At 33.5% G+C, this 27613-nt stretch overlaps 2 protein-coding genes across 3 annotated transcripts; one reads left to right on the forward strand and one right to left on the reverse strand.

Moving 5' to 3' along the window:
• The first annotated feature begins 6097 nt into the window (after positions 1 to 6097).
• Positions 6098 to 8641, forward strand: LOC130641445 (sarcoplasmic reticulum histidine-rich calcium-binding protein-like). Of its 2 annotated transcripts, none has more exons than XR_008982459.1 (5): positions 6098 to 6455; positions 6690 to 6758; positions 7317 to 7371; positions 7536 to 7645; positions 7781 to 8641. XR_008982459.1 is itself a non-coding variant. In XM_057448250.1 (5 exons), exons 1-5 carry the CDS (start codon positions 6135 to 6137, stop codon positions 7866 to 7868), a joined length of 570 nt encoding a protein of 189 aa, XP_057304233.1. In that variant the 5' UTR covers positions 6098 to 6134; the 3' UTR covers positions 7869 to 8641. The 2 variants fall into 2 exon arrangements, 1 of the variants encoding a protein (XP_057304233.1); XM_057448250.1 differs by having other exon boundaries at positions 7536 to 7572.
• A 3860-nt stretch (positions 8642 to 12501) lies between these two features.
• Positions 12502 to 14769, reverse strand: LOC130641446 (protein phosphatase 1 regulatory subunit 3C-like). Its single transcript, XM_057448251.1, has 2 exons — positions 14662 to 14769; positions 12502 to 14540 (listed from the first exon to the last, which is right to left on the reverse strand). The coding sequence occupies exon 2, from the start codon at positions 14458 to 14460 to the stop codon at positions 13525 to 13527; it is 936 nt and encodes a 311-aa protein (XP_057304234.1). The 5' UTR covers positions 14461 to 14540; positions 14662 to 14769; the 3' UTR covers positions 12502 to 13524.
• Positions 14770 to 27613: the final 12844 nt, after the last annotated feature.

Raw genomic sequence — 27613 nt, forward strand, 5'->3', positions numbered from 1 at the left:
ACATAGGAAATTTAGGAAACCAAAGCATTATTAGAACAGGATTTAATGTTATTTAGCTAGTTAAAGTTTTCAAATTTTAGCTATAGAAGTTTGACCATAATATTTAAGTGCAGAGAAAAATTTTCACTACAGTTAATTTGTGTAGTCATTTCTTCATAAAACATCAAAAGTTTGACTGCTAATAGGGGCAGTTGTAATTACTTGTATAAACTTTCATTTTTCCATAAATTTTGGTGCTGATGTTCCGTACGAAATTGACCCGTTGTACGAGGTTGGTCATTTTTCGCACTTGTACGAAGATGGGCAATTTTGTACGAAGATGGGCATTACATTTGCTGTACAAAAATTATGCAACGAATAATTTGGTTTAGAAATAAATATCTAAGCATTGCTAAATACATTCAGTAAACATTATAATATCTTAAATATTCTCTGAACGTTAATTTTTGACCATTATTATCTAACGATTGTACCAACTTCGTACAGCCTAAATAACTGTGTACAAGGTTGGGCAACGTCATTGCTCCCACTTAAAAATTGATTCTTTTTATCCATACTAACTTCGTACGACTTCAAATACTATATACGAGGTTGGGCCTACTTAACTTCTTTTAATTTATTTGAATTTTTCTGATTCGAACCAACTTCATACAACTGAGATAACTTTGTACGACGTTGGGCCTCCATCACTTCTTCTACTTAGGTTGAATTTTTTTTAACAATACCAAATTCGTACAACTTAAATAACTGTGTACGAGGCTGGGCCTACTTCACTTCTTCTACTTAAGTTGAATTTTTTTAACAATACTAACTTTGTACAATTTGGAATTTTTTTCTGCAAAGTTTTCGTTTCATAGCACGTGGAACGTTGTCTATTCTTCCACATAAAGAATCCATCATTGTTTTATAAGTCTGTTCGGGTATTATTACGGAATTCCGTTTAGTCATTCCTAAAATTTTTCTTCCATGTACCTCTTTTCAGTCTTCATTGTGCTGAACATAAAAACACGCGTTAAAAGTTTTAATGTAAATTTAAAAATGTGCGTTCGAAAAAGTACTCGAAAAGGTCGATATTTACCTACCTTTTCCTATCGTAATAACTTAAAAAGGTTAGAAAAAATAATATATTGAAAGTTTTTGCGTTCTTCTCCGTTCTCACTCAATTATTAACAAAACCATGCTTACAAAAACAGTTTCGTACGAGCCACGCAAAGGCACTGGAGACAAGGGTGATTTACAGTTTTTTTGCACGAAAATTCAATATAGCATAAAATTCAAAAGTCACTACCATAAAAACCAAGAAAAGCCTAATAGGTCCTGGGGACGAGGTTGATGAGATCCAGACAGGAGTCTAACCTGCTCGCCTCATTAGTATTTTTTCAAATAGGCATCTAGATCGTAAAACGAATGTATTCTTTTTGAAAACGAAATAAAAGAAAAGAAGATATTTTAAAAAAGTTATTATTTTATAAAAGTTTTATATTTTGACGATATTCGCCGCTGTACGAAGATGGTCAGTTTTGTACGAGGATGGTCACTCTCAGCGCTACGGCAAAAAAGCCCAACTTCGTACAGTGAATGACATCGTACGGAACACTGAATTCAAATTATGTTGGTCATTTTTGTTGAAAATGATCAGAAAATTTCAAGCATGCTAACCCAGATCCAAGAATATACTATAAAGCTTTGCTATCTTTTGCAAGTCATCAGAACATGACCTACCTAAAATACTTAGCTAATCTAAGCTTAGTGTATGTATATAGAGGCAGGTCACGCACAACTTTTTATAACAGGATATTCTAATTATAGGTGTATAGCTATGTATATAGCTTTACATGTGCATATGTCATGGAATGTGACGTGGTACTGCTCTGACCCAACTATGGACACCGGCCTAACTTTGGACACAGGACTGGCCCGTCTTTAAACGGGAAGGTCTATCAAAAGACTGGTCAGTGAGTTTGCAGTTGGGATAGCCCATCTATTAATGGGCCAGGACCAACTCTGGACAAATGTATGCAAATCTGTCTTAAGTTGGTACAGGCCCAACTATTGACTAAAGGTCTCTCGCTTTCAAAGACGGTGACATCGGATTGGACAAACTCAACTGTACACAAAGACTCTTGCAATTTCAGAAATAGTGTCATAAGATGGGACAGGCCTAACTATGACAAACAATTTCCATGCTTTTTAAAGACTTTGTCACAGGATGGGACAGGCCCAACTATTGACAAAGGACTTGTGCTTTTAAAAAAAGAAACAGGCCTAGCGCAAATGCAGTGTCTATAGGAGAAGACTAAAGAGAACAAAGAATGTATTGAGAAGAATGAATCATAAATTCTCTAAATATAATCTATATATATATATATTACAAATATAGCTTAAGTAATGAGCAATACAAATACCATGTCATTTTTTTTCTTAAAAATTGAACAAACACAGACATAAATTGACAAATAAATTTGATATATGGGGATTAGTAATACGGTCAGTAGAGCAATCGACTCATGTCCAATTGGTTGTGGGATTGATCCCCACATAAGGCTGTCATCCAGTTGGGCAAGAATTTCAAAAAAGGTTTCTGTAGCTCAAATGGGAGCTAAAGGCTGCGTTCAAAACTGGTAAGACTGATCGCATAAAATATAATTTTTTTTATTTATTTTTTATTTCTTGACAGCGATTCAAAATGGGCGAGTGAATGTTACCATAGCCCCACGTTAACTCGAGCCATGTGAGGGAAATTAGGAAGATTGCACACTGTGTGGGCTGTTGGATGTTGCCGGGATTTGTCTAGTAGAGCATGGGCCCTACTAATTGGGTCTGTGTAGCTCAAAATGAGCATTAAATACTCTAGGACTCTCTATCTCTGCACAGTGAAAATTCTCCTTTTGAAGATGTCCATATTCCATGATAAACAACATTGCATCTTGAAGTTACCTTCCAAAGCATGAGCCAGTTTTTGTTGCTAAACATTACACGCAACCATCACTGAGAATGCGGAAATCATCACCCTGCTGCGGAAAATTTCAACATTTCAACAAAGATACCACTGTTGATGACCACATCAAAGGCAAGTAAAACAAAGGATATCATGTGGTGGAAGCCTTGTAAAACAACAGTGGGTTAGCATGATTAACAAAACGCTTACATGGATGAAACAAGTGTGTGGAATGATATGCTTGTAAAGACAACAATTATAAATGTGGGAAAGAGAACTGTCCCACTGAAATATATGGGACATGAAAAGGTTTGTGTTTCTGGGTGCTTAGCAGCCAGAGGGGATGGCACTATAAACCTAAAGTCCCTTGTTGTTTTTCGTGGTGCTTCAAGGAAGTTCAAACTTTGCATGAAGAGTTCAATTAGCCACGCTTGGGATTCCTTTGAATGTCATTGGTAGCCATAGTTAAATCAAATTTGAAGAAAATCAATTGAACGAAGCTAGAAATCTGCACTGGCCTCCAAGAAATGAAGTTTTGAAATGGGTTTTATTATTATGGGAAAGTAAATCAAAGAAAATCATTGTATATTCCTTTAAATACTGTAAAACAATATTACCAGTGGATAGCACAGATGATGATAAAATTTATTGCTTGAAGGATGACAAACCATGTGAGCAGGGTGTCGCAAAACTCAAGGCACAACGAGGAATTCTAAAACATTTTAAAGATTTTTTCTTTAACTGAATAAGACAGAATAAGACTTTGAAATAAAAATAATAAGGGGTTAACGTATCTTAAATCACAGCGCAGCTTCAACATGGGTCAAATCTGTGTTCAGTAAAGAGGAATGCCTGCCACCAGACATTGTTATATATATTTGATCTACACATGTTATTTTCAACCTCTAGGCCAGTTTGCATCATTTTCATATTGTCAATAGTCGCATTTAAAACAAATTTCAAGCTTGTGTTGGTGTCACAGAAAAAGTACTGTATCAGCATAAAATTTCTACGCTTTTGGTCTTTTTATGACACTACCACTGTGCCAATTTTGATTTCCTGTGGAGAAAACCTATCAAAAGTTCTTGATTTATAGGCCTTGACAAAGTAAGGTTTATGGATGGTTTATTACACTAAAAAAGATTTATGTGGGGTAATTTTTTTCAATATGGTGGTTAAAGAAATTGTGGCATATCTCAAAATCTAAAACTGCCTCAGTGGCAATTTGTTTATGTTTTTATGTTTGTTTTTAGCTTTTTGTCAATTTGTAAGTGTTTTAGTATTATTCATCATCGTCATCATTCTCGGCTTAACGTCCGTTTTCCATGCTAGCATGGGTTGGAAGGGGTATATTAATGACCCTTTCCAATCTGATCTAGCCTGTGTTAGATCTAAACTCAACTTCCTCTGTATCAAGTCTGTCCTTATAACCTCCTGCCAAGTCTTTCTTGGTCTGCCTCTAGGCTTTGCCCCAGGAACTATCAAGTCTCTACACTTTCTTTCCCAATTATCCCCCTCCATTCTTTCCAAGTGCCCCAGCCAATTCAATCTTCTTATCTGGATAACATCTTTAATTCTACGGATACTTAGCCTGCTTCTTGATCATCTGAACTCTTTCTGTCTCTCAGACTGGCGTTACACATCCACCTAACCATTCTCATATCATTCCTTTCTAAACAGTCAAGATCTTCCTGCTTCACTGCCCATGTCTCACTACCGTACAACATAACACTTGACTCTGCTAGTCAACAAAGGAAGTAACTCTCTGAACTTTTTCCAAGCAGAACCTATCCTGCAAGTAACACTTCTTCCAACACCACCTTCACTGCCCAACAGTTCTCAACTATCTCTAACGAGCCACTGTTGTACATCATTGGAGCTGGAAATACTTCATTCTCTATAATCTCACCTTTACAACGCTTGCATACAAACTGAATCTCAGCTGAATGTCAGCTCTCTATTATTATTTTTATATATTTTAGTATTTTCAGTATGTGTTTGTGGAAAACTTTTTTATGTTATGCATTGTTCTATTGTGTTAGTTTACTTATCATTGAGCTATGCATTTAAGATTTTGTCAGTAACATTGCTGCATTTTTCTAAAGAGCTCTGTGTGTTCTAACTGGATACAATAGTCTATTTTTTTTAACTTTACACATGTTTTGAAGTTTAGGGGATGTTAGAAATCTACTTTACAGTCCTTAAATGTACATGATTTTGAATAAAAAGTATTCAACTTGGTAAAAGTGATGTTTGCAGAAATTTTTGGCATAATTAATGTTTAAATTTGTTCACGAAACGCACGGCTTAGCTTTTAATAGTTAAATGCTTCGAGCATTGATGTCCTACGCTATAGAAAAAAAAATTCTTTTTTCCTTTGTTGTTTTTCAACTTTGTTTTTATGCAAGCAATTATAAACTTTTAGCACAGGTCAAAATGGACTTGTTTCACCATAACTTATGTGAGTTTCAGTATGACTCGGCCTTGAAGACTTGTGTTTAACTTGAATCCTTACAAATCAATTTTTATTTTGTTTAGTGTAATGTACTTAACGTAATTATAAAATATGTGTCTACCAGAAGGAAAACTATTGCACCAAGAAAATTAGTATATGTACTCAGATTTAGGAAGCGCAAAGTTTCTGCGAATACATAACCAGGGTTCCTACGCCTCCTAAAAATCCTAAAAAATCCTAAAAAAATAAAATCGTAAAATATCCTAAAATTTTCTGATTTTTTGCAAATACTTCTAAAAATCTTCTAAATTTTGTTAGAGAACAACTATTTATGAAACTCTATTTGTATAATGGATTTTTTGTGGAATATAAGTCAGAAATATTTATTTACATTTTCTAAGTTACCCTTGTCACTAATTCAAATTCTCCTAAAATCACCTAAATTTTTGTATTTCTTTTCCCCGCTTATTGAAAAAATCTCTTAAAAAACAGCTTAAATCCTCCTAAATTTTCTTAAATATCCTAAAAAAGTTACTTGCAAAATGAGTGGGAACCCTGATAACAACAAAGCATTTATATTTGCGTCTCGAATCAGAATGCACAAGGCCAAGTGGGAAAGATCAGGAAGGGCAAAATCCCAATGTTTGTCTTGCATAGTCTAAATGCGAAAAAATATGTTGTTTCAACACTAAAGAATATGTTATATATATATATAATTATGCCTTTTTAGAATATTTAGAAATGAAAACAATGAAAGGGATACTTGTTATTTTGTTTTGCTGCATTGTTGCTGCTTATTGCAATGACAAGGAAAAAATTAGTGATAATATTGTAAATATAGAAGAGAATTCCAAACAGGCTCCCCCGCCTACTATATCACCAGCTGAAGATGGGAGGGAGGCAGATTCAAGCTCTGAAACTGAGAAAGAGAAACCAATACCATCACCTAACGACTCAAGTGACTCAAATAATGAAGACAGTGAACACACATCTGAGAGCACTGCAAAGGAAGAAAATGGTTACAAAAATGGTTCAATTTGTAGTTATTGCAAATATTGTAAAGTAAGGTTTTCAGTACCTTGGAAATAATTTTAGCAAGGTTAACAATACTAGTATTTTGTGAGTAAATCTTGCAAAGTATAAGAATTTGATTTTCTCTCTCATTTTTACCAATTTCAGGAGCTTTTCTGTAGGCGACACAATATAAAAACTGCTAAAGTTGAAATTTAATTCACTGAAATTACATTGGTCCTCCAACAAAACCGAAGCTTAATTTGTTTACTATCTCTTATTTAGTTATGCAATCTTTGTGAAGAGAAATGTCCTTGTGAAAAGTCAACAAGTGAGCACTGTGATATGTGCAAGGTAATATAACTTTTATTAGAAGTTTGTAGTCTATAGTTCCCAATTTTGTTTTGTTAGTTTTTAGTAAAATTCTCTGTATCACCTATTTCTATTAGTAAACGAGGCATGTATATAAGGCATTTTTTTCTTGAATTTGTTAGAGGGTTTAAAATTACATTCGAAAAAGAGTCAATAGGTGTGAAAATAATTTTATTTTTCATCTGACCTGCTTTGATAGTGAAATAATACCAGTCTTTGACTCCATTCATATTTAGCAGGGTGCCCAATGCTGAATATCTTTCGGTTCGTTTGCTTACTGTTGTGGTACATTTTTTTAAAAAATATAAAAGCGCTCTAGAAATGTTCTTGAACTGATTTTGGGCGTTTTATTGACCACCCTGTTCATTGTTGTTGAATCCGATTCATGTGGTGTCTTAATACTATCTAAGCATGCTATATAATGAAATAGAGTGTCTTCACTTTCCAAATTCATAATGAAGTTGTATGGTTTACATACTTCTGTTGCTACATAACTTTAACAGAAATAGGCGTATAATTTCAACCAATGTTTTCATTTAGTATTGCAAGTATTGTAATTTTTGTGGCACAGTATGCGACACAGTTTGCACTCCAGGTTAGTCAAGTTATGTGTATTTGTTTGGTAAATCTATTTCTGCAATAACGTTGGGTGGTCTAACAAGAGAATCATTGATGTCTTGGCATCCCTATACGTCTTTCTCCAACTGCGTCTTTTTTAGTGAAAATTTGACTTATTTTTGGTCCTTTTTATTTTTTCAGGAAGTTTTTTGGACATCTTTTCATCGGCTGTTTATGAGTAAGTTTTTCCATTGCTTCATAGAAAAAGAAGAGGCGTTGGCAATTCAACAAACACCAAAAACATTTTACATGTAAATCTTAGTAATTATGTATAACAGGATTACGAAACTATTAAACAAATAACAGTCAGGGTCGAGGGTCAGGGGTGGGTATTGTTACTAGTCTTGCCGCATTATGTCATTACGTCATTTTTCGTTTTGTTTTAGCGCGCTACCCACGTTCAGCGATGAAACGAAAAAGGATATCAATGAAGACATAGAAAAAGCGAAAAATTTTATAAAAGAATATTTATAGTACGGTTAGAATTTTATCATTCTAGTATATGCTACTTTTTGTGTTTGTTTGAATATTAGCTTATAAAGTGATTAAGCAGTTGCACCAGGGATGGTTTCATGCCTGTTTGTTTTTCCAGTTTTTTTAGGTTCAAATTTATATTTTTATACCAAGGTATATCTTTATCCTCATATGTCAAATCTCAAAAAAAAAGCATTATATTCAGTGATTTTGTTATTCACAAAAGTTTTCGACCCTTGCTGTTTCTTGTACACAGCTGTACTATTTGAAAGTAACCACCTTCTACGCTTCTTTTTCTCACCCACCCACACGGACTTATCTACGTATGTAATTAATAAATGTTCATATGGCAACGAGATGGATTAAATTTAGCCCACTGACATTGTTACCATTCATGAGCTTGCATAATTTTTGAAACTGAAATTTTTTATTAAATGACGAGGCGTCTTTTATAGCCAATTGGATGATATGGACTATTTCATATTTTTTTTTGTAATCAGATTAAAAAGAGCTTTTTCCTGATGAAGGTATAATGATTGTATACGGAATATGGTCGACCTCTTAAGCGTTGCCATAGTGATTTTTAATTTCTTGTGTAACTACGTTATATATATTACATAGTTTTATTAAAAAAAATATTTTTTATATTTGATGTTTTTAAACAATAGAGTCTATTTTGTGCTTCATAATATACTTATTGTATTGCCGTTTAAAATGATGTATAGAGTTATTACGATGAGTTTTGTTATTGTTGAAAAACTACGGCGTCCGAATTGTGCCTTTTACCTATATATCAATTTCAGCCCAACGGTGGAGTGTTCATTATCTAAATTTTGATATAAATGACACCCTTGATAGTTGCAACCAAGGAAACAAAGTAACAGAGGCGCTTTCAGTAAATTTAAATAGTTTAAAGCTTGTCATATTTAAAAAGAATCGTGAAAACAACATTCAGTAAAAAGGAAAGCTTACGTTGTTTTGACATGTTTTGAATTCCTTAAAAAATGTAATAAGTAACTATAACCTCGTTCCCAGGGAACTTTTTTTTAGGAATTGTTCTGTAAAAGTAGTGAGATACATTTGAAATTTTTATTTCGAAACTGAAATTTTTATTTCAGAAATATTTTCGAAAGCTTTCGAGAGTATTTCGAATTGCTCTGAAATTAATTTCGAGACATGCTGCAAAACATTCACAGGTATTTCAGAGCAAGAAAATTCTGCAAATCGATTTGTATAATTTTCGTATATTTCGAAATAAGTTCAAAGCTGCCGACAACAGGTGCCCATTTTTCTGACGTTTATGAGAAGCTTTTGTGCATTTTTTTTTCTTTTTTTTTTTCTTGCGATAAACAGAAGAAAACATAAAAATGAGTGAATAAGAAGATATTTTCTATACTCATATGCGTCTTCCATTCTCAATTCGCTTAAAATTGTATGATATGCACCGGACTGCTCTCTTCTTTGCAGCCATGACTTTATCCATATGCTTCGTTTGCGTTTTTTGTAATGTTGTTCATTCCACTCTTCTTCGAAGAAAAAGGAAGCGACCATTGACATGAACACAACCTTCCTCTTTCGATTCATGTTTAAAATAATGCTGAAACACTTTATTTTAATTTCGAAACAATGGAAAACGTATTTCGAAATACTTCTGAAATAAAAATTTCAGACAGTTTCGAAACAAAAATTTCAAATGTATCTTGGCCTTAATAGCGGCTCAGAGGGGCCACAAGACCCTGAAGGCGAGTTTGGGATAACTATGATGTGATTTATTATTTTTCGGACTATTAAGGGCTATTCTAACTTCAGGGCAGACCCAGTGTATGTCAGAACAGATAAACGATTGACATATGATGAATCTTTAAAAATTATACGTAAAAGGGTAAAATTTAACAGCATTTCATAAATCAGCTGCTTCTTTATAACATCTTCATGTGCTCAAGGTTGGATAAAAGCGCATTTTGTCGATCCTGCAGATGTAAGTCAAAAAACGATCAGAATCCTCAAACATATTACAACTTCATTACCAGGACTTCTCAAGTTATTTTTCTCAGGTTCTAATCTAAAAATCTTAAAGAAAACCGTTAGAATCAGTTAATGAACCATTACCGAGCTTCAATTAAAATATTGTGGTACCACGTGAAGTGTGCATATCACCGCATTCACGTCAATAGAGCTGTCTAGATAAGTTCTGCAGAATACCAGTGTCTCGCTATGTTGATTCACGTGGCATTTACACATTATTATTAAGATCGAAAGACATTTTTTTACAAATTCTAATTATTTTGCGTGTCCTACTTCATAATAGATAAATAGACAAAATACCAGACATATTTTTTTCTCTCAACCAGGTATCTCGCATTCAACCTCGTTCCAAGTGCTCTTTTATCACGGCTATCTTTTCTACTAGGTCTATAGTATGCCACTAAGCGGATATTCAGCATATTGAAGTCTTGAAGAGTCTTGAACAGTCCTGGGGTAAAGGTTGTGTCGGATTAACACTAGAAAAATGTTTAAAGGACCAAAATAATACAAGGGCCAAGTCAAACCTCTCGTGGCTGCTTCGAGATTTTGAAAAGTTTATTTTGTGTCACATTTACATCCTGGTGATTTAAACACCAAAACCGAAAACAGCTTATACCCAACCGCACTGGAGCCATTTACACTTTATGGAACATTATTAACACATGTAAAAATTGCTCCTAAAATATATCTGACGCAAATGAGGATTATGCGTCCAATTATTTTTTCTATTTTTTAACAATTTGTTGGTAATATTTTCTGGAACATGATATTATGTGGTTGCTATCACATTGAAATAGGAAATGTATATGCTTGTCTAACTATTGTATGACGATATCTTTTAAAACTAACCTTAATGGGGAAAATTCGTTGGAAAATTTTTATCCCTAGCCAATTATTTCGTTATTTTAATAATTCACCCTTGTCCCCAGGTTGTTTTTGCCCTTTTAATATGAAAGAAGACGACGAAAAATCGCTAAGAGGGAGGGTGTTTATGAAATTTTTGACCATAGAATATATTCTTCAGGGAGAATTTCTGTCACACAAAGCAAAATTTTGACTTTTTTCGTGGAAGACATTCAAAGTATAGAACCTGGGTTTTTTGACAATTAATGTATAAAATATATATATATATTTTAAAGAAAATTGCAGAGAAATTTTTGAACCTCAAATCATTCCTATTCCTCCTAGATTATTCTAAGTGCCCGAGGTTGTGATTTGTAGCTAAGTGCAGACACAACAAAAGTCTGCTACTAATATTGTCACATAGTTTGGAGATAGGGTTAATCGAACGGTACACGTTTTTTATAAGAAGACTGATTGGATTTGTTTATATTTTTTAAGGAATCAAAGCTAAGTTCTGAACTAAACAATCTTTCAGTCACATGGTCACATCAAACTTTTTTAAAAACTGTGACATAATGGAGCTTATAATTCACGTATTAAATTTGTACTTTTTATAATAACTTTAAATCGCTTTAAATAGTTTCTTTATTCATTACTGTGGTGAAGATGTTAAAAATGACTGGCAATCATTTTCACAATCAACATGTGTTTCGTGATTGTGAAGGCTCTTTTATGCTATTTCAATACAGGCTTACGTAGCAAAACACAGGGCTTCCTTTTATGGTTAACAGAAAGGTAGGTTACATCACAACCATAATACCTTTGGGCATTTTTGCAACGCATAAATAAAAATAAAAGGAAATTCTCTTACAGGGTGTTACGTCCTGGGGATGAAGAGGTTAAACCCTCTCGGGAAAATAAATGTCAACGAAACCATTTCATACATAAAAAGCAAAAAACAACGAGGTTAAATAGGCGGGAAGTCGGGTAACACCAACCTCGTTTTCAGGGCTCTTTTATTCTGAAATACAATAGATGATCCTACGAATAAGGTTACAGCAAAATTTTGTAACAAATTTAATTTGATTTATAACGACTGATAATCCATAAACGGAACTTACTATTAACATTGTCTTCTTTCATACATATGACATCAGTTTCAATTTTATTCACCCTCAACAGAAAAATATAAAGAGCGTAAATTCTCTACTTAGCAACCCTTTTATTACGTAAACATGCAATAGCACCAAGACAAGTTTTAGGACGGGCATATTTCGTGCTTGCTTACACGAACCCATACTCTACTATGACAGTTCTGTTCTTGTATAATGGCACTTTTTACTGCTTAGAAAACGCCTACTTTGACCATAATGATTTGACCTTCATTCTAAACAGACTTAAACCATGTGCTGCAGAGTATAATGCAGACTAGAAAAAAGCAAGAACGATTTAAATTAAAGCATACTCGTTCGCAAGAAGTTACCTAAAACACATTTGTGCTTTCCTGTGTTCCGTGTTTTCTCTCACAAAAACAATCAAAAATAATTCGGTTCAAAGCAGTCTAAAATTTACTCCAATCTCTTAAACATTTGCTTCCTAGAATTTTTGCATCAGCACCAAAAGAATAGCCTAGCCAGCCAACCTTTTTTCTCTTCTACTTCTTCAACTGCTACAATCCTGATCACGGAAGAGACTTTTGCTCCCGTTTATCTCAAGGGTCCCGAACCTCTGACCGGGCTATAAAAGAATAAAAACTTAAGCAAAGTGGATTTTAATTTTCTTTTTTCTTTGTTTCACAAAATCTATATGTATAAAATATGTTGTTAAGATTTTCAATGGCATTTTAAAACAGTCAATATTCTAATATATTTACAATTCTCACAAGCCTAGTTTGTCTCGCTGTTTATCTATTTATGTACAATATTTGTTTTAAGAAAGTTTAATAAACAAGTCAAAGAATTTGTTAATGACGTTTATTTTGTAATTCTCAAATCTCTCGTTAAGTTTAACTATCCCTCAATACTTGCGTCAGTAGTAGAGAAATTCGGCATTTGGAAATGTTTCTAATTAACAAAAATAAAGACCAGATATTGAAAACGATGGCTTTATCTCTCCTGAAGAATTTACATGCAGATGGTCAGATTTCGTACAGTACCTTTCGAAATTAACAGAATAAAAAGGACAGATATGTGACAGCATATAAGTAAAAACAAAATCGTGTCATTGTTAACACGAAGACATGGAAGAAGGCCTATATATATATATATTTCTATATATAAATATATATAGTTTTATGTATAATTTATTAGTATAAAAGCTAGTTAAAAAAAACATGTCCGAAATTAAAAAAAAAAAAGATCTACGAGCGAAAAAAAACATCTGTTTAGAATACATTTTTTAATTTTTTTAACACCGCGGTCACACTGAAACTAAAGAAGTAAAAAAATAAACACTGGCAAACATGTACATCCTTCTTCAACACCTGCATGGAAAGGTACTTCACACATGACCATTACAATTGCACAAGCCTGTGTTTTGTTTATTCACTTTGTTCATATCCTTGCATATGTTACCACAACTCTCAAACATATTGATGTCAATACATTGAAAACCCTTCATGTAACTTCAGTAATGCAAGATACCAAATAGTTAATCTAAGACTTACTAAGACGTATATACATGTCTACGACATAACGTCATGCCATGTCATGTGACGTCACCGTGGACCAGGGTCAAAAATACAGGGGCGCATTGTTACTTTGGAGATTAATGATGTCATCATTAAAATTCAATTCTTGAATGTGGCCAATATATCTTGTATTTTATAGTTTCTATTATAATTGTTATCCCAAAACTCACTAGCTGAAATTTTATAACAAATAGCAAATTCCATTTCTTTAGAGCTTTTGGGTAACGATAACGAGAATGTAAAACGGTCGGTTCCACCATCGTTAGAATTCGGTACATAGCACGCTTCGGTATCTGCCGAACTCTGCCAACTGTCCAACGTGTAACGCACAAAAACCGATTTATGATATTCCATATTTTTAACCATTATGACTCCTGTAACTACCCTGTCTCTCGTCCCGCATTTCTCCAGCGCTACACAACGATGCTTGAAGCGTTCTAAGAAATCGGTAGATTCGGACGGCTCTTTGAAACATAAAGTCAACTCGTTCGGTTTCTTGCGATTATTTTTCTTATTATGATAAGCAAGCATATTTGATTCTTCGGTTTCGCATAAATCAACTTTATATTTACCACGAAAACTTTGCCACTCGTTTATGCTATCGCTACTTGGTATAAAGTTCCGAATTTCCACCAAGGATAAATTATTATCGTCGGCGAAAGTTACGTTTTTCGTTGGACTTTTCGGTGGTTCTGAAGTATTTTCGTTTGTTATTTGATCAATATCTGGAAACGATCGCGCATTGGATATCTGAGAGAGGAGACACTGCTTCAGTTCATGTATCTTAGCTTCGTCGGCGCTTATACTTTTCTTCAGTATACTCCGTGGCTCGTCCTTCATTTTTGATGTCAGTTCTTCCACAGATACACTAAGTTTACATCTTCTACGCGTATAATCATCACGAGGAAACCTCAGTCCATAACACTCGTGTATTTCTAAGGTGTCTCGTTCAAAGTTTGACAATTCACTATGTCTTGGAAAACCCATGATAAAAGGATTTAAAGTCAACACTTCGGACGTGCAAAGTAAAGCCATGTAAGATTTGTCCAGAAAGTTCTCATACGTTCTTCTTTAATCTCTGTGTTAAAAGTAAATCTTGTGTAAAAGTTTAAGTTCTAAAATAAAAATTATTATTTATTGTTTTTGACTATTCTTTTCCGCTCTTCCTTAGGACAGTGTGCGCTGAGCGTAAATAGAAAACTGTAACGACTTTAAAAAGAAATATAATATATATACCCGTCTTTGAAATGAGTGTGAGCACGAAAATGAACAAATTACGACCGCAAGCGAGAGTCGTGCAACAAATCATTTCTACGCGCTCGTTTACTCTTGTAGTTAAAACGCTTTACGGCAGCCGAAAATGACACAGGGGGGGTGTAATTATTGCATAATTAATGTATTTTTTTATTTTTCTATTATTTTAACAGAGTAATTCTTTTTTATCAAAGGGCTTAGCAATATTTAATGACATAGTATTTCAAAACTATTTTTTGCAAATCCCTTGACACAAAATTAGTTGTCGTTAAAACAATTTAAGCATCTTACCCCCGGCTTGTCATATTATTTTTATAAACAGCTGCATGAGTAGCGATTATTCTCAAAAATTCATTTTAACCTTTTTGAGAATATTTTTTCACACTACATTTTTTATATTATACTCATGGCAACGATTAAAACAATTTTTAATCTCTGTTTACACTTAGAATGTACAAAAAACGACACCTTTTTCTAACAGCTACACACAAACGGTTAAACTTAAAGTAAAGTCCCAGTATAAATAATCTTGTTGTGGTGAACAAAATTATAAAGCTATACAAAATTATATTGATAAAAAGGCTTTAAGTAGGAGAGCGAATAATCTACTTGAATATTTATCATAATTATGTCGTCACTCATGAAGGTCATTTGCACGTCGAGCTTTATAGAAGTGTAAAAGGCTCTAGGTAGAAGAGTATGTAGCTCTATTTGAATATTTATAACAATTATGACGTCATAATACCAAACATGCGTTCCCGACACTGGGCGCGTAAACAACAAAAAAGCGGACAGTCCCGTTGGAATATTCATCATCATTATGACATCATAATATCCAAGTTGATAACCTCTAACACCGGCGCATTTTTTGGCATAAAATGACGGGGTCCGTAAAATACAGTGAATTCAGGACAATTAATGTTTTAACGCGAATTGTCATCATAAACCACTGTCCGATAAATTTTCAAAACTGTAGTAGTAAGGCAATGTCATTAAACATTACCAATATTGTTGGATAAAAACATAAATTTTAAAGCATTGACTATTAAATAATTCAATTGTAACAAAATTAATACTACTTTCATCTATATAGGAGCAGTACCTGGGGTTCTTTCATAATTACTATCTTTAAAGAGTTTAAGGAACAAGAATAAACATAAGGTTTTCGTCTGTCATAAACATTTACAGGCAGGCAGTTCAACCTCGTACGCAGCGGTTTTGGTTTTTTGACATCGAGGCGTCAAATAAGCCTTAGCGGCTTTGACATAAGACAAGAAACCCTGGGGACGAAGATGCAGGCTGTTTCAATTTTATTTGATCTTGTATCTAAGAAAATTAAGCAACTATGGACTGTTAATTATATTCGTTTTTTATCATGAGTTCTCTCCTGACCGACGTAGAAAAAGTCAACAAGCCCTGGGGCACGAGGTTATGAGCGTTCAGTAAAGAAGTCCTTTTCGTTTAAATGTTATCTCCCGCGAAAAATAAAGTTTATTGCATATGAAAGAGCTTGAAAGGTTGTCTAGAAGAAATTTAAATATTTTTTTTTAAAATTCTTGATTGGTTCTTCAGAACTTGGACTAGGAAGATGCACTAATTATGCATGATGTCATAAGCTAGCTCTGCAGACGTGTTATATTTAACATTTTTGACAAGCCATATAGAGTTAAAAATGTTTTCTGTCCATTCACTTTGACCCATTTTGAACATTTTACATAAATTTTAATATTTAGTTGCCATAATTATACTCAATACTAACTCATGACGTCATAATTTTGCATAATTAGCGCAACTTTTGAGACAAATATCTCGAGAACAGATAAAGATTTTTCAAAAAAATAAAAATATTTCTATAGAACCTTCAAAGATCTTTCATATGTGCTCAACTTGATTTTTCGCAGGAGGTAACCTTTAAAATTGAATTTTTATAGGAGGATTTTCACGGAGCGGATGATTGAACGGCGAATTCGCCGACGAATGTATATGAGCATGCGCAGTTGTTTTTATTTTGCATCGAGAAAATTTGCTTCGCCGAAAAGTAGAATTAGTTCCTTCCTTTTAATAGTAAAATATTTCGCTGTAAACTTTTAATTAATCATAACGCAATATTCAATGTTTATTCTTAGAAAAACTCATTACTGGAAAGATTTTAAAATAACTGTCTGAGTTTAAGATACCCAAAGGAGTGCTTACATTCAGTATTGTAAATTTTACACACGTTTTTCGTTCCACGTGAAAATCATTATTGTAAATCGCATGACAAACGTGTTTGTAAAACTCTGAAAGTTCTATAAATTTTAAATGTTAATGAGGAAATATCTGTGTTTCTTCAAATTTTATCCGCAATTCCACAGTTCATAGTCTATGACTGTGCACAGTTTTAGAACCTACACTTATTGACGAGGACAAGCAACCTAATCCCCAGGGCTTCTTTTTCTTTCTGGCAATCTTGGACAGCGATTGTCAAAAAGAGAAAAATAGCCTTGGGAACGAGGTTGGAACAAAAGTTGATTGAATGAATTGAAAATTTGTAAGTGTTACTTTTACATTCGTTGCATTTTAAACTCAATTCCAGTTCGCCGAGTTCCGTTTTTTTAAGTTATGTTGTACTTCTTCTGATGCCGCTAAAAAGGAAGGACAACAAAACTTCTTTATCAACTTTGTCAAAACTTTATTTAAAACATCTCTTTTCACCTTCATCACAAATTTTTTTAAAAACGATCTTCGCGAAAAAAAACACGAAAATTCTCCCTTTGCTACTTGCAGCTACCATTTTAGCTCAAACATACGCGCTAAAATAAACAATTGATTGACATATTAGCAGATCAAATACATACAAAACTTTATAACTTTCAATGCAGTCAAAGTTGTACACTTTAATAAAACTCCTTATTTACCCACGATCGAAACCTTGTGTTCACCAACATTTTAATACAATTGTTTAGTTTCGCGTCAATCAAAATTTTTTATAAAAAAAAACTGTTGGTAACAAGTCTCTTTTATGTTCGGTAACAGGAAAATTCCAAACTTGTCTTTAGTTATTAATAACTAATTAATAAGTTTCTAAATCCTACCCACATGGATTAAAACATTCCTCTCATTACGAGAAACTCTCATGATGATGCTGCAAAAAAAAAACGGTATGGTGAAATTAGGAAGCGAAACTGGCTACACTACTTACTTTTGCTTTCTATCTATCACATAGTTCAAATCAAGTGATTAGAAAAATGCCCTAATTAAGCAATTTTGTTGTTCCAGAGAAGAAAAATCTAAGGAAAGAATTTAATTTCGAATATTAAAACTACTTATACCGGGGCATAGGAGAGTGTAATAACTAATGATAAGTCTTAATACGGATGTGCACTTGACATAAAAAGAAGGCTCAAATGATGATTGTTACTATGAATTTTTGATGTTGCGGCAGCAAACACTAATTTTCAAAGATCTATTACTTGGCCATTAACTTATTGAGATGAGGCCAATATCTATATTATAATGCCCGTATACGTCTGTCCGTCCGTCCGTCCGTCCGTCTGTCTGTCACGCAAAATGGTAGCTTAGCTGCGACGGGCGAACCCGTGGATTTTCCCACGGGCTAACGACTAGTGATAATATATTAAACTTCTATTACATTCTTCTATTATCTCTTCAATAAAAGTGAAAGTATCGTGCAACAGGCACACAAAATAGTGTGTAATTTAAAGACGCACGACCTCCTGGATTTTTCCACGGGTAGCAACTACTCTCTATAATAATAGCCGTCGTCTGTCTGTTTGTCTGTCTGTTACGGAAACATAAAATGCGATATATAAATTAACTTATTGAGATGAGGCCAACATCTATATTATAATGTCCGTAGACGTCTGTCCGTTCGTCCGTCCGTCCGTCCGTCCGTCCGTCCACACACGAAATGCAGTTAAAAGTACGGGCGAACCAGTGGAATTATCCACGGTCACTGACTAGCATTACATTACTATATACATTATATTATTAAATGTGAGTTCGAAAAACACCAGTAACAATGCCATTCTTTTATCATTTTTTCAATGCAATCGTTACCAAAGCAGCAGAATATCCAACAAACATCTTAAAGCAGTGACATTTAAATGCCTTCAAAACATTCGGATGTTAATAATGGCTTTACTAAGCAAGACAACAGAGCAGTGGTTTGAACTTGCTTACACTTACATAAAGTAACTTTATCTGGATAATATTTATCAATTTTGCATAAAAAGGATTTCCATCGTGGAGTTTCAAGAATTTTCTAGATTCAAGAAATTTCTCGATTTTTAAGTTTTTAACAACACTGTGAGTAAATTTGTACTTTTTATACATGTTTAGTCAACCTCGTTCCGAGGGCTTTTTCCCTCTCATCGGCGCTGCGCCTCGCAGTCCGATATGCAAAAAGAGACAACAGGTCTTGGAATCAAGGTTGATATTTAGTTATATTGCTGGTGATTTGAAAAAAATAGTTATGGTTCAAAAATATACATTTGTTTTTATGATTTTTCTTACTCTACCTTGTTTTTTAAGTATGCATCAAATTTTATGGGTTACTAAGCATAATAATAATAGCGAGGATCTTTCGGAGGCCCCTGGGTTTCTTGTTTCCTTCTATAGTGAGGGAATTCCACTTGTCCACCATGTCTTTATATTCCGTAGAATGCGTATTCCTGCATGACTGCATTTGTCATGACGCGACATGACACAATCGTCCTGTCAAATTATGTCCTGTGACACCCAATAGTCTGTACTTACATTTTTTACCTACATCGTGAGATCTGACATTGAATATTCATCAATTTATAATATTTACATTCAAAACAGGATATGGAGGTAATCGACTTATTAATAAACATTTAAAAAGATTGATTTATAATTACCGTTAATTATGTGGAATTTACTCGAGGTTATAAATGCCTTGCTGATGATCGATAAACATCGGTAAAAAATATAAAAAAATAGCTTACCAAGTTACGTCAGAGTAACACTATGTGCACATTTTCACGTGTTTCTCAGAATCATACTTGGTTTTGGGCGCATTTTCTGCAAAACTGTGGGCGATGTGGGTCGTTTTTAAGTATTCACCTGCTTTACCAAAATACTGTAGCAAAGATTTTTACAAGGTTGTTTTTCCTCAGGTTATTTGAGGAAAATACTGTACTCTACATCCCTTTCGAGGCCATTTTTAAAGATTCCGCTCCAAGTGGTGAATTTTGTATCCCCTATATTTTATTCACTTATTTATAACGGACACAGTGGACGTCATTTCGAGGACCCAACTTGCGCAATCCCCTGCAGCTTACCTCTCTATATATTGGGAAGAACCTTAATGTAGTCGACACCTCTTTATAGCCGACATTTTCAAAGTTCCAAATTATGGCCAATATTATGTTTTGTTTGATAATTCGTATTCTTTATTAATATAGTCTATTATTCGTTATTCTGTTAAATGGCACTAAAAGAGCAGATTGGTAGGTATAAATAATTAGTGAAACAATATTAATATATATATACGCACGTTGCAACATTTTTGATGCAAAATATCTCAACTTTAGAAAATAATTCACGGCGAGAAAGGGGTGCACACATTGAAGACAGCGTAAATCATAAGCCGTAATTTACATTAAATAAAGCATAAATCACGAGCTGCTACATCAGCGTAAATCATGTGTACATAAAATTTAACCAGTCACCTATTACAGTTAACGCCCGGTAACTCGAACCTCCAAGGGACCAAGGAAAATAGTTTGACTTAATGAATATTTGAGTAAAAAGAAGCTCCCGTTAAGTCAAATTTACTCTAAAATGAGTTTATAGTTCGAGTTAAAGTGTTTTTTTTAAGAGGTTGGTCAACAGTTACCGGAAAAAGGGGCAATCTTGGCAATGAAAAAAACATGCAAGTACAAGTGTAAATTGAATTTTTATTGACATACAACATTATCTATCTATACCATTTATATCAGGAGTTAATAAAAACTAAAAACAAAAAGCCCTGCGGCTTTAAGATTTCCGTCATTAGCCTGAGAGATTTTGAAATTTGAAGTAGACCTTGAAAACGGAGAATGGGGTAAACAAATCATTGAGTATACTAATTCTCAATTATTATTGTAACTAACCTGCAATGTTTAAATACAACTTATATATTATATATATAATACTCTAAAATAATAGTAAAACTTTAACTGGAAATTTTTGAAACTGATCTGGAAAATTCTGGAAATTCCAGGATACAAATCTTGTTATGTATGAACATGAAGAGATTTGAATATAACTTCTGAACAAGTTCAATTTCAATGAATTACTATTCAATTAATTCAGCAATAAATACGTATTAGCATTTGAATATTTCAGTTTTTTAGGCCTTTAGAATTCACTCTCATTGAAGATTTTTTGAAAATGCTGAATGAATACAAAATGAGAAACCTGAATACAATTTTACCATAATTAACACCAGGTTGTTTTATTATTGTTTCCCTTGTCTCTTTGATTTGAAGAGGGAATTTATTAAAAAGATACAAATCAATGCCATGTGATACACATGGTATATTACATATATGTAAATATATATAAATATATGAGCATAGAGAGTAAAAAAGAGAGAGCAAGAGAGTAAAAATTTGAATCAAATTTTTACTCTCTTGGTGAAAATTTTTTGAAAATGCTGATGGTGCATGGTTTGATAACAGCTGATCTGAAAAAGAAGGTACGTTTTAAAAATAACAAACAAGAATTCAATTTTACCATAAACTGCATTAAAACCAGGTTGTTTAAATATTGTCTCTTTAACCTCTCTTTGCCTCTTTGATTTAAAAAGGGAATTTAAAACAAGGATACAAATCCATGGGATGTGATGCACAGGTATATTATATATATATAATAATGTATATAAATTTAATCAGGCCGGCTTTTGATATCTTTGTTAAACAAGTAACATATTAAGCAGGCGATGCATGATTTTGAAACCTGTATTTATTTTGTTGAAATTGATTTATTGAATTCAACTGATTGTTTATTATTCTTTTTTGATTCAAATTCTCAAATTTGAATTTCTTTCGGGGAGTTGGATTAGTTACAAGTTTTCATTTTGAGGAAACTGATTTAACTTTCGTTGGGATTATGCATAGTACTTGAAACTTGAAACATAACTTCGTTTTATCAAGGATAATCATTCTAACATGTTCTGATTCCCTGATTTTTTTCGGATTTTACCCAAAAATTGCATTTTGTTATCTGAAATATGCAAAGGCCTGAGTATGTTAAACAACTTTTATTTGACTCTCGATATAACTTTCCATAAATGTCAAGAACTACAGCAAACGGGTTCAGGCAGATGCGGTATTTTGTATAAATTTCTTATATGCATATGATTACATATGATTACTGAGAACGTGTTAGGTTTTATTTAGATGTAATATTCAAACATTAAAATGGTAGCTTGTGTCGATCCGTGAATATACAGTGGGTACAGGCTTGGTTTCCATCTGGAGATATTCGCGTCAACTTATCTGCGCTAATCTGATCTAAGAGTTAATTCATTATCAGACTATGCTTAATCATCTTGAGTATTTAAGGCAAGGACGTTACCATTGTAAGTAAAATTTTACCTTTTCTGAATCAGTTTTCTTTGATGTACCGCTGCTTTTTCTCAAGCAAAATGAATATTATTTTTAAAATCCTCACCTGAATTGATAGAATGTGAAATCTTTAGATTCGTACAGCAAACAAACAACCTGTTACAACAGTCTTTTTGTAATTTTGTACTAATTGACCTCTGCTTGAATCAGAAGCTTATTAGAACAAGTGTAGGAGACTTGGACCGTAACATTGACAACACCAAAACAGCATTTTCACATGTCGGATTAAGTTGAAAATTTATACATTCACTGATTCAACGATTTTGAAGTCCAAACATCAAAATTCTACAATTTTTAAAAACATGCGACTCGGCGAACATGTATTTATTACTATCTCGCCTGCGAGGAGTATTCAAATACAGCTGTCCGTCCCAAAATGGAAATTTTTGGCTCTCTGAGCACCGACACGGGAGTAGTCGTGTGTTCGAATCTCATCTTGGTAACTATTTTTACTTTTTTTTTTCTTTTTACTATCTCGCCTGCGAGGATAGGTTTCCAACTCGTAACTAACTAAATGTCCCAAATGGTCAATTGCAAAAAGGTATGCTGAACATAATAGTGACATCATAATTTTGATTTTTGTCACCTAAATGTCATTTTAGGCCAAAATTGGTCCAAAAATTAAAACTACTTTATTTTAGACAAAATTTGGCAAAGTTAACAAAAAACGTATGCTGAACATGATGGTGACATTAAAATTTTGATTTTTGTCACCTAAATGTCATTTTAGGCCAAAATTGGTCCGAAATTAAAACTACTTTATTTTCGACAAAATTTGGCACAGATAACAAAAAAAGTATGCTAACATGATGGTGACATCAAAATTTTGATTCTTTGTCACCTAAATGCCGTTTAAGACCATAAACGTTTCAATCGCGCGACCATGGATGATAGGCTGTATTTTTGTTAGCAGAAATTGTAGAATTGGGTCGCATTGTGGATGTTTCATAGTTGTGCATTTTTAATAGCAAGATAGTTTATGCAGCGCCTGCATCTTGTTTAAATTCGTTTCGTTGAGTAAATATGTCTAATGACATCGAGGAGGACATTTTGCCATGGATTTTTATAAGGTAAAGTTAAAGAAGAAGGCAAAAGCAAAAAAGAAAACGGTCAAGAACTTAGGTCCATGATTTTTTTGTAAAATGATGGTAATATGAAGTGTATCACCATATCTCCTGGACAAGATGGTGATATTGAAATATTTTTTTGTGTACCAGTTTGAAAAAAATAATATGCTAATTTATTTTATAGAATTTCACCAGCTTCTGGACGAATAAATATATGATATTTTTAATTGTGCTAATTCGCTTTGAACTATAAAAAAAAAATTAACCTGTACACTAATCGGAGTTAAATAGGTGCGCTAATAATAGACCTTTCCCGAATTTCCTAATTATGTTAAACTCAATTAAAGAGGTTGATACTAAAAATGATTCTTATCCCTAAGTTTCTTATCAAAAGGTAGAATAGATAACCAAATGCATACATAATTCTACTCGTTAAGTGCCTCAATTGCGAGCTGAAAGTTACGGTCAAACCTTTTATATAGTCGATCTGTCTAAGAATTGCCTCATTTTATAAAATAATTATTTTTTTTAAATCTAAATAAAATCCAACCAGAATATTATATTGCTCTAGAAACTTCAGTTTTGTCATGATATTTTGAGATTTTATCTGAGCATCCTAATTGGAAGAGCATAGAACCATTATAAAATTTTGGGTGACGTCATAATTACTATAATTTATGAAATTCGGGAAAAAGGTGTATTAGTCATCAACATCTCCGTTTGCGAATTTTTACATTCTGTTTAAAGTTTCTGACAGCCAAATAAATTTTATTTAATTTCTTTTCCGGCTTTAATATAGTTCGCATAAATTAAGGCCAAAAATTGCCCGAAAATCAGTTTCCTTCATTTTCGGGTAAAATCGAAAAAAAAGGGGAATCGAATTAATTACGTGATCAAAATTTACATAAAGATTCACCCACCCCTCCTATCAGCAAGATATAGCACACATATGGTTAACTCTGAGGTCAGAAATTAGCGCATAAAAATTAACGCGATTTAACGCCAGATGGAAACCAACCTTAAGGCGTTAAAAATATATCTGCAATTAGCGCTACATGGAAACTATAAAGCTTTTTTATTTCTATCCATTGTTTAGAGATTTTCTAGATGACCTTGATATATAAAATTGTAGGTTTGTCTTTACTATTTTCATTTCACTTGTTTGTTAAATGGGAGAAAAAGTTCTTTAACTGGCAGAGAATTGCGGCATAAGAAACGCAAATATTGGTTGAGACTCAATTTTAATAATCCGAGAACTTTATTATTTTATTTTTACAATCCTTTTTTTTCAGTCCTTTTTCATATTTGCTTACTTTAGACTAACTGTTGTTAGCAATTGCTTCGTTCTTAGAAAACTTAAGCCTCATGTTGTTGAGCAAAAGAATCGTGCATATCGCACTTGAAACTACGCACTCATTTGTGTGTACAGTCACTGTGAGCTTCTATGATAAGGCGTGTACAGACCTTAGAGTAATTCCAGAACTTTTTAATCTTGAAATACCACCTTCTTTCATGCTACTTTGCACGTCTTTACTTTATTTTGTCAGTTCGCATTTCTTATAATGCGAGTGGTGACAGAAATCCATTAAAAAAAGAATTCTGAGGTATAGTACATCCTTAAATTTAGGGCCTCTCGGCCTCTAAGCCTTATTATGGGAGACACATTCTGACGTGGCGTAATATATAGTTTAAATTTCACTTTTAAAAAGAATCGCAATGGTTCCGACAAATTTTTTTGTGTTTAAAATTCGAATAATCTAACATAATTATTTTCACAACATTTCTCTCGAAAGGATGGAGCATAGAAGTTTTAATATGGTGGTAGTAAACCAGTTAATATATTGAGCCTTTCCTCGTAAAATTCCATCTTTTAGTAATAGACTGTACATTATGGATTCTGAATATTTACAATTTGCAACTGTAGCGTTTTTTTTTTGTTTGTTGTTTTTTTTTTGCTTAAGCTCCGTGCTTATACTGTATGGTTTATTTGGAAAAATGCATGTTCTTTAGTCGTAGGTACCAAGGCCTGGTTGAAAACTATAAACGAAATGTAACAAAAAAAAATAACAAAGATTAATAATAAAATGAAATAAAATGATAGGTTGAACACCACTTACATATACAGTTGAGGTTTTTCATATAAGGCGAGCTGGCTCGGTTAGGCGGGTTGATATTTTTTACGGTCATATGAGGCGAGATGTCCCAGTTAGGCAGGCTGAAGAAAAACATGAAAGTTTGTTTGTATATCCCGGTACCAGTGTGTCGAGATCTCGGTACCAGTGTGCCAAGATCTCGGTGAGGCGGAAATTTTCTATTTACATATGAATGCGAAGCATTTTTTACTAGAAAAATACCACTTGGCAGAATCTCCAACAACCGAAGGCACCGGTTTGCAGGGCTGTTTTTTCTCCATACGAACACCCCCTTAAAACTAAGTTTATTATTCTTCGTATATATTATATTTCATTTTATTCTACGAAATGACGTGCATAAATAAGTTACATTGCAAATATTATTTTGGGCTTTGTGTTTTATTTATTTTATGAAATTGACGAGAGAGGACAAACATTCCGAAATTTACCAACGTGCCTAAAAACACGACGATGGATGACCTTTCACCTATTCACCTTTTTATATTTTTTTCCTTCCTGTCCACAAGAAAACTATTTTAACTTTCAACTTTGTCCGTGCCGTTCCAATCCGTTTCATTTTATTTTTGAGTGGAAATTCACCTTTAAGATTGTTTCCAAAATAATAGTGTCCAGTCGAATGTATGTGGAATGAACTTTCGAAGCGTTGGAAAGAGCGAGACAAACTTTTGAAGTGCTTTTGTCGTTTATGGAGGAAAATCTTAAGTATGTCTGGCTTTAATTGTTCAATTCATGGTGATGAAACATGCAGAAACCAAAAGATGGTCAGTATATACAACTTTCCGTCTATGGAGTCATGTACTGGACAAAAGTCACACTATAGAGTGTCGTACAGTGTCGAGGTGCAATATAGATCGCGTCCAATACAGAAAGTCGCGAGAAGTAATGGAGAGACACAAAGCGCAATAGAAGGACGTTTGGCGTAATAGAAGGACGCTTGGCGCAAAAGAAGGATGCTTCGTGTAATGGAAGGACGCGAAGTGTAATTAAGAGGCGCGAGGACGAGCGAGGACGAGACGGAGGACTTAATAAATCCTAAAAAGCTCTTTAAGAACCTTAACTATAGAAATCCTTATTCGTGATCATAATCACATGATATGGCTTAATTTTCTTCTTGTCAGCTACAAAAGCATATAATTACTTAGAACGTGTTTTATTTAGATGTATTATTCACACAATAAAATGGCAGCTTGTGTCGCAAGTCGACCCGTTATGGGGTTAAAATGATTCGAAATATTAAAGCCATAAATATATAAGATTATCATCCTTTAAGTGATATAAGCACTTCAAAAAGTTGTCTCGCTCTTTTCACCGCTTTGAAATTTATTCCACATACATTCGACTGGACACTAGTATTTTTGGGAACAAAAATTATAACATCCGTGTTCTCGCCTCTAGACAATTTTTCTCATGGCTATGGTGTTTTTAAACTTTACTTTACATACAGGGAATTAGGGTCCCCATGTTTATATTTTCTACACGCAATGCAATATGGATTTGTTCATTCTGACAGCGAGCTTAGAATTTTAAGTGGATTAAAAATAAATATATTGTTCGCGGTGGTTACACTAATTCGACATAACACGGACGGCGTAAATAAAGAAGAGTAAAACAAGAAGAGTAAAGGGTAAAACAAAACGAAACGTAGTTTCCTTGTGTTATTCATACACCCAGCAACAAGCACAGTTAGCAGAGCCTATATCTCTACGACCAAATGCCACAAATAACTTTTACATTTACTCACAATAATAAATGACCAGCTAGCTAGCAGTTTGTTTACTGTAAACTCGGTCCAGTTCTCCAGATAAAAATGGTAGCCGTTTTGTCCCGTTGGTGTTTCCTTTATAATCTGTTATGTTTTATGATTTGTGACATTACCACAAAAGTATAGTTTAAGGCGTTGTCACCATTTAGCCATGGACGAACCTCCCACAGATCGATGTCGCAAAAGTCAAAAATGGAATAATTTAAACTAATTAACATTATTGACCCAAAACTTGTTGTCAGGTTTTTTTTGTAAAATTTTTAAAAGAAAATCAAACTTAGAACAAGCAATAGATAATTTTTTATCCAAAAATTT

The sequence above is a fragment of the Hydractinia symbiolongicarpus genome, chromosome 4 (assembly GCF_029227915.1).
Source record: "Hydractinia symbiolongicarpus strain clone_291-10 chromosome 4, HSymV2.1, whole genome shotgun sequence".
In the NCBI taxonomy this organism is placed as follows: domain Eukaryota; kingdom Metazoa; phylum Cnidaria; class Hydrozoa; order Anthoathecata; family Hydractiniidae; genus Hydractinia; species Hydractinia symbiolongicarpus.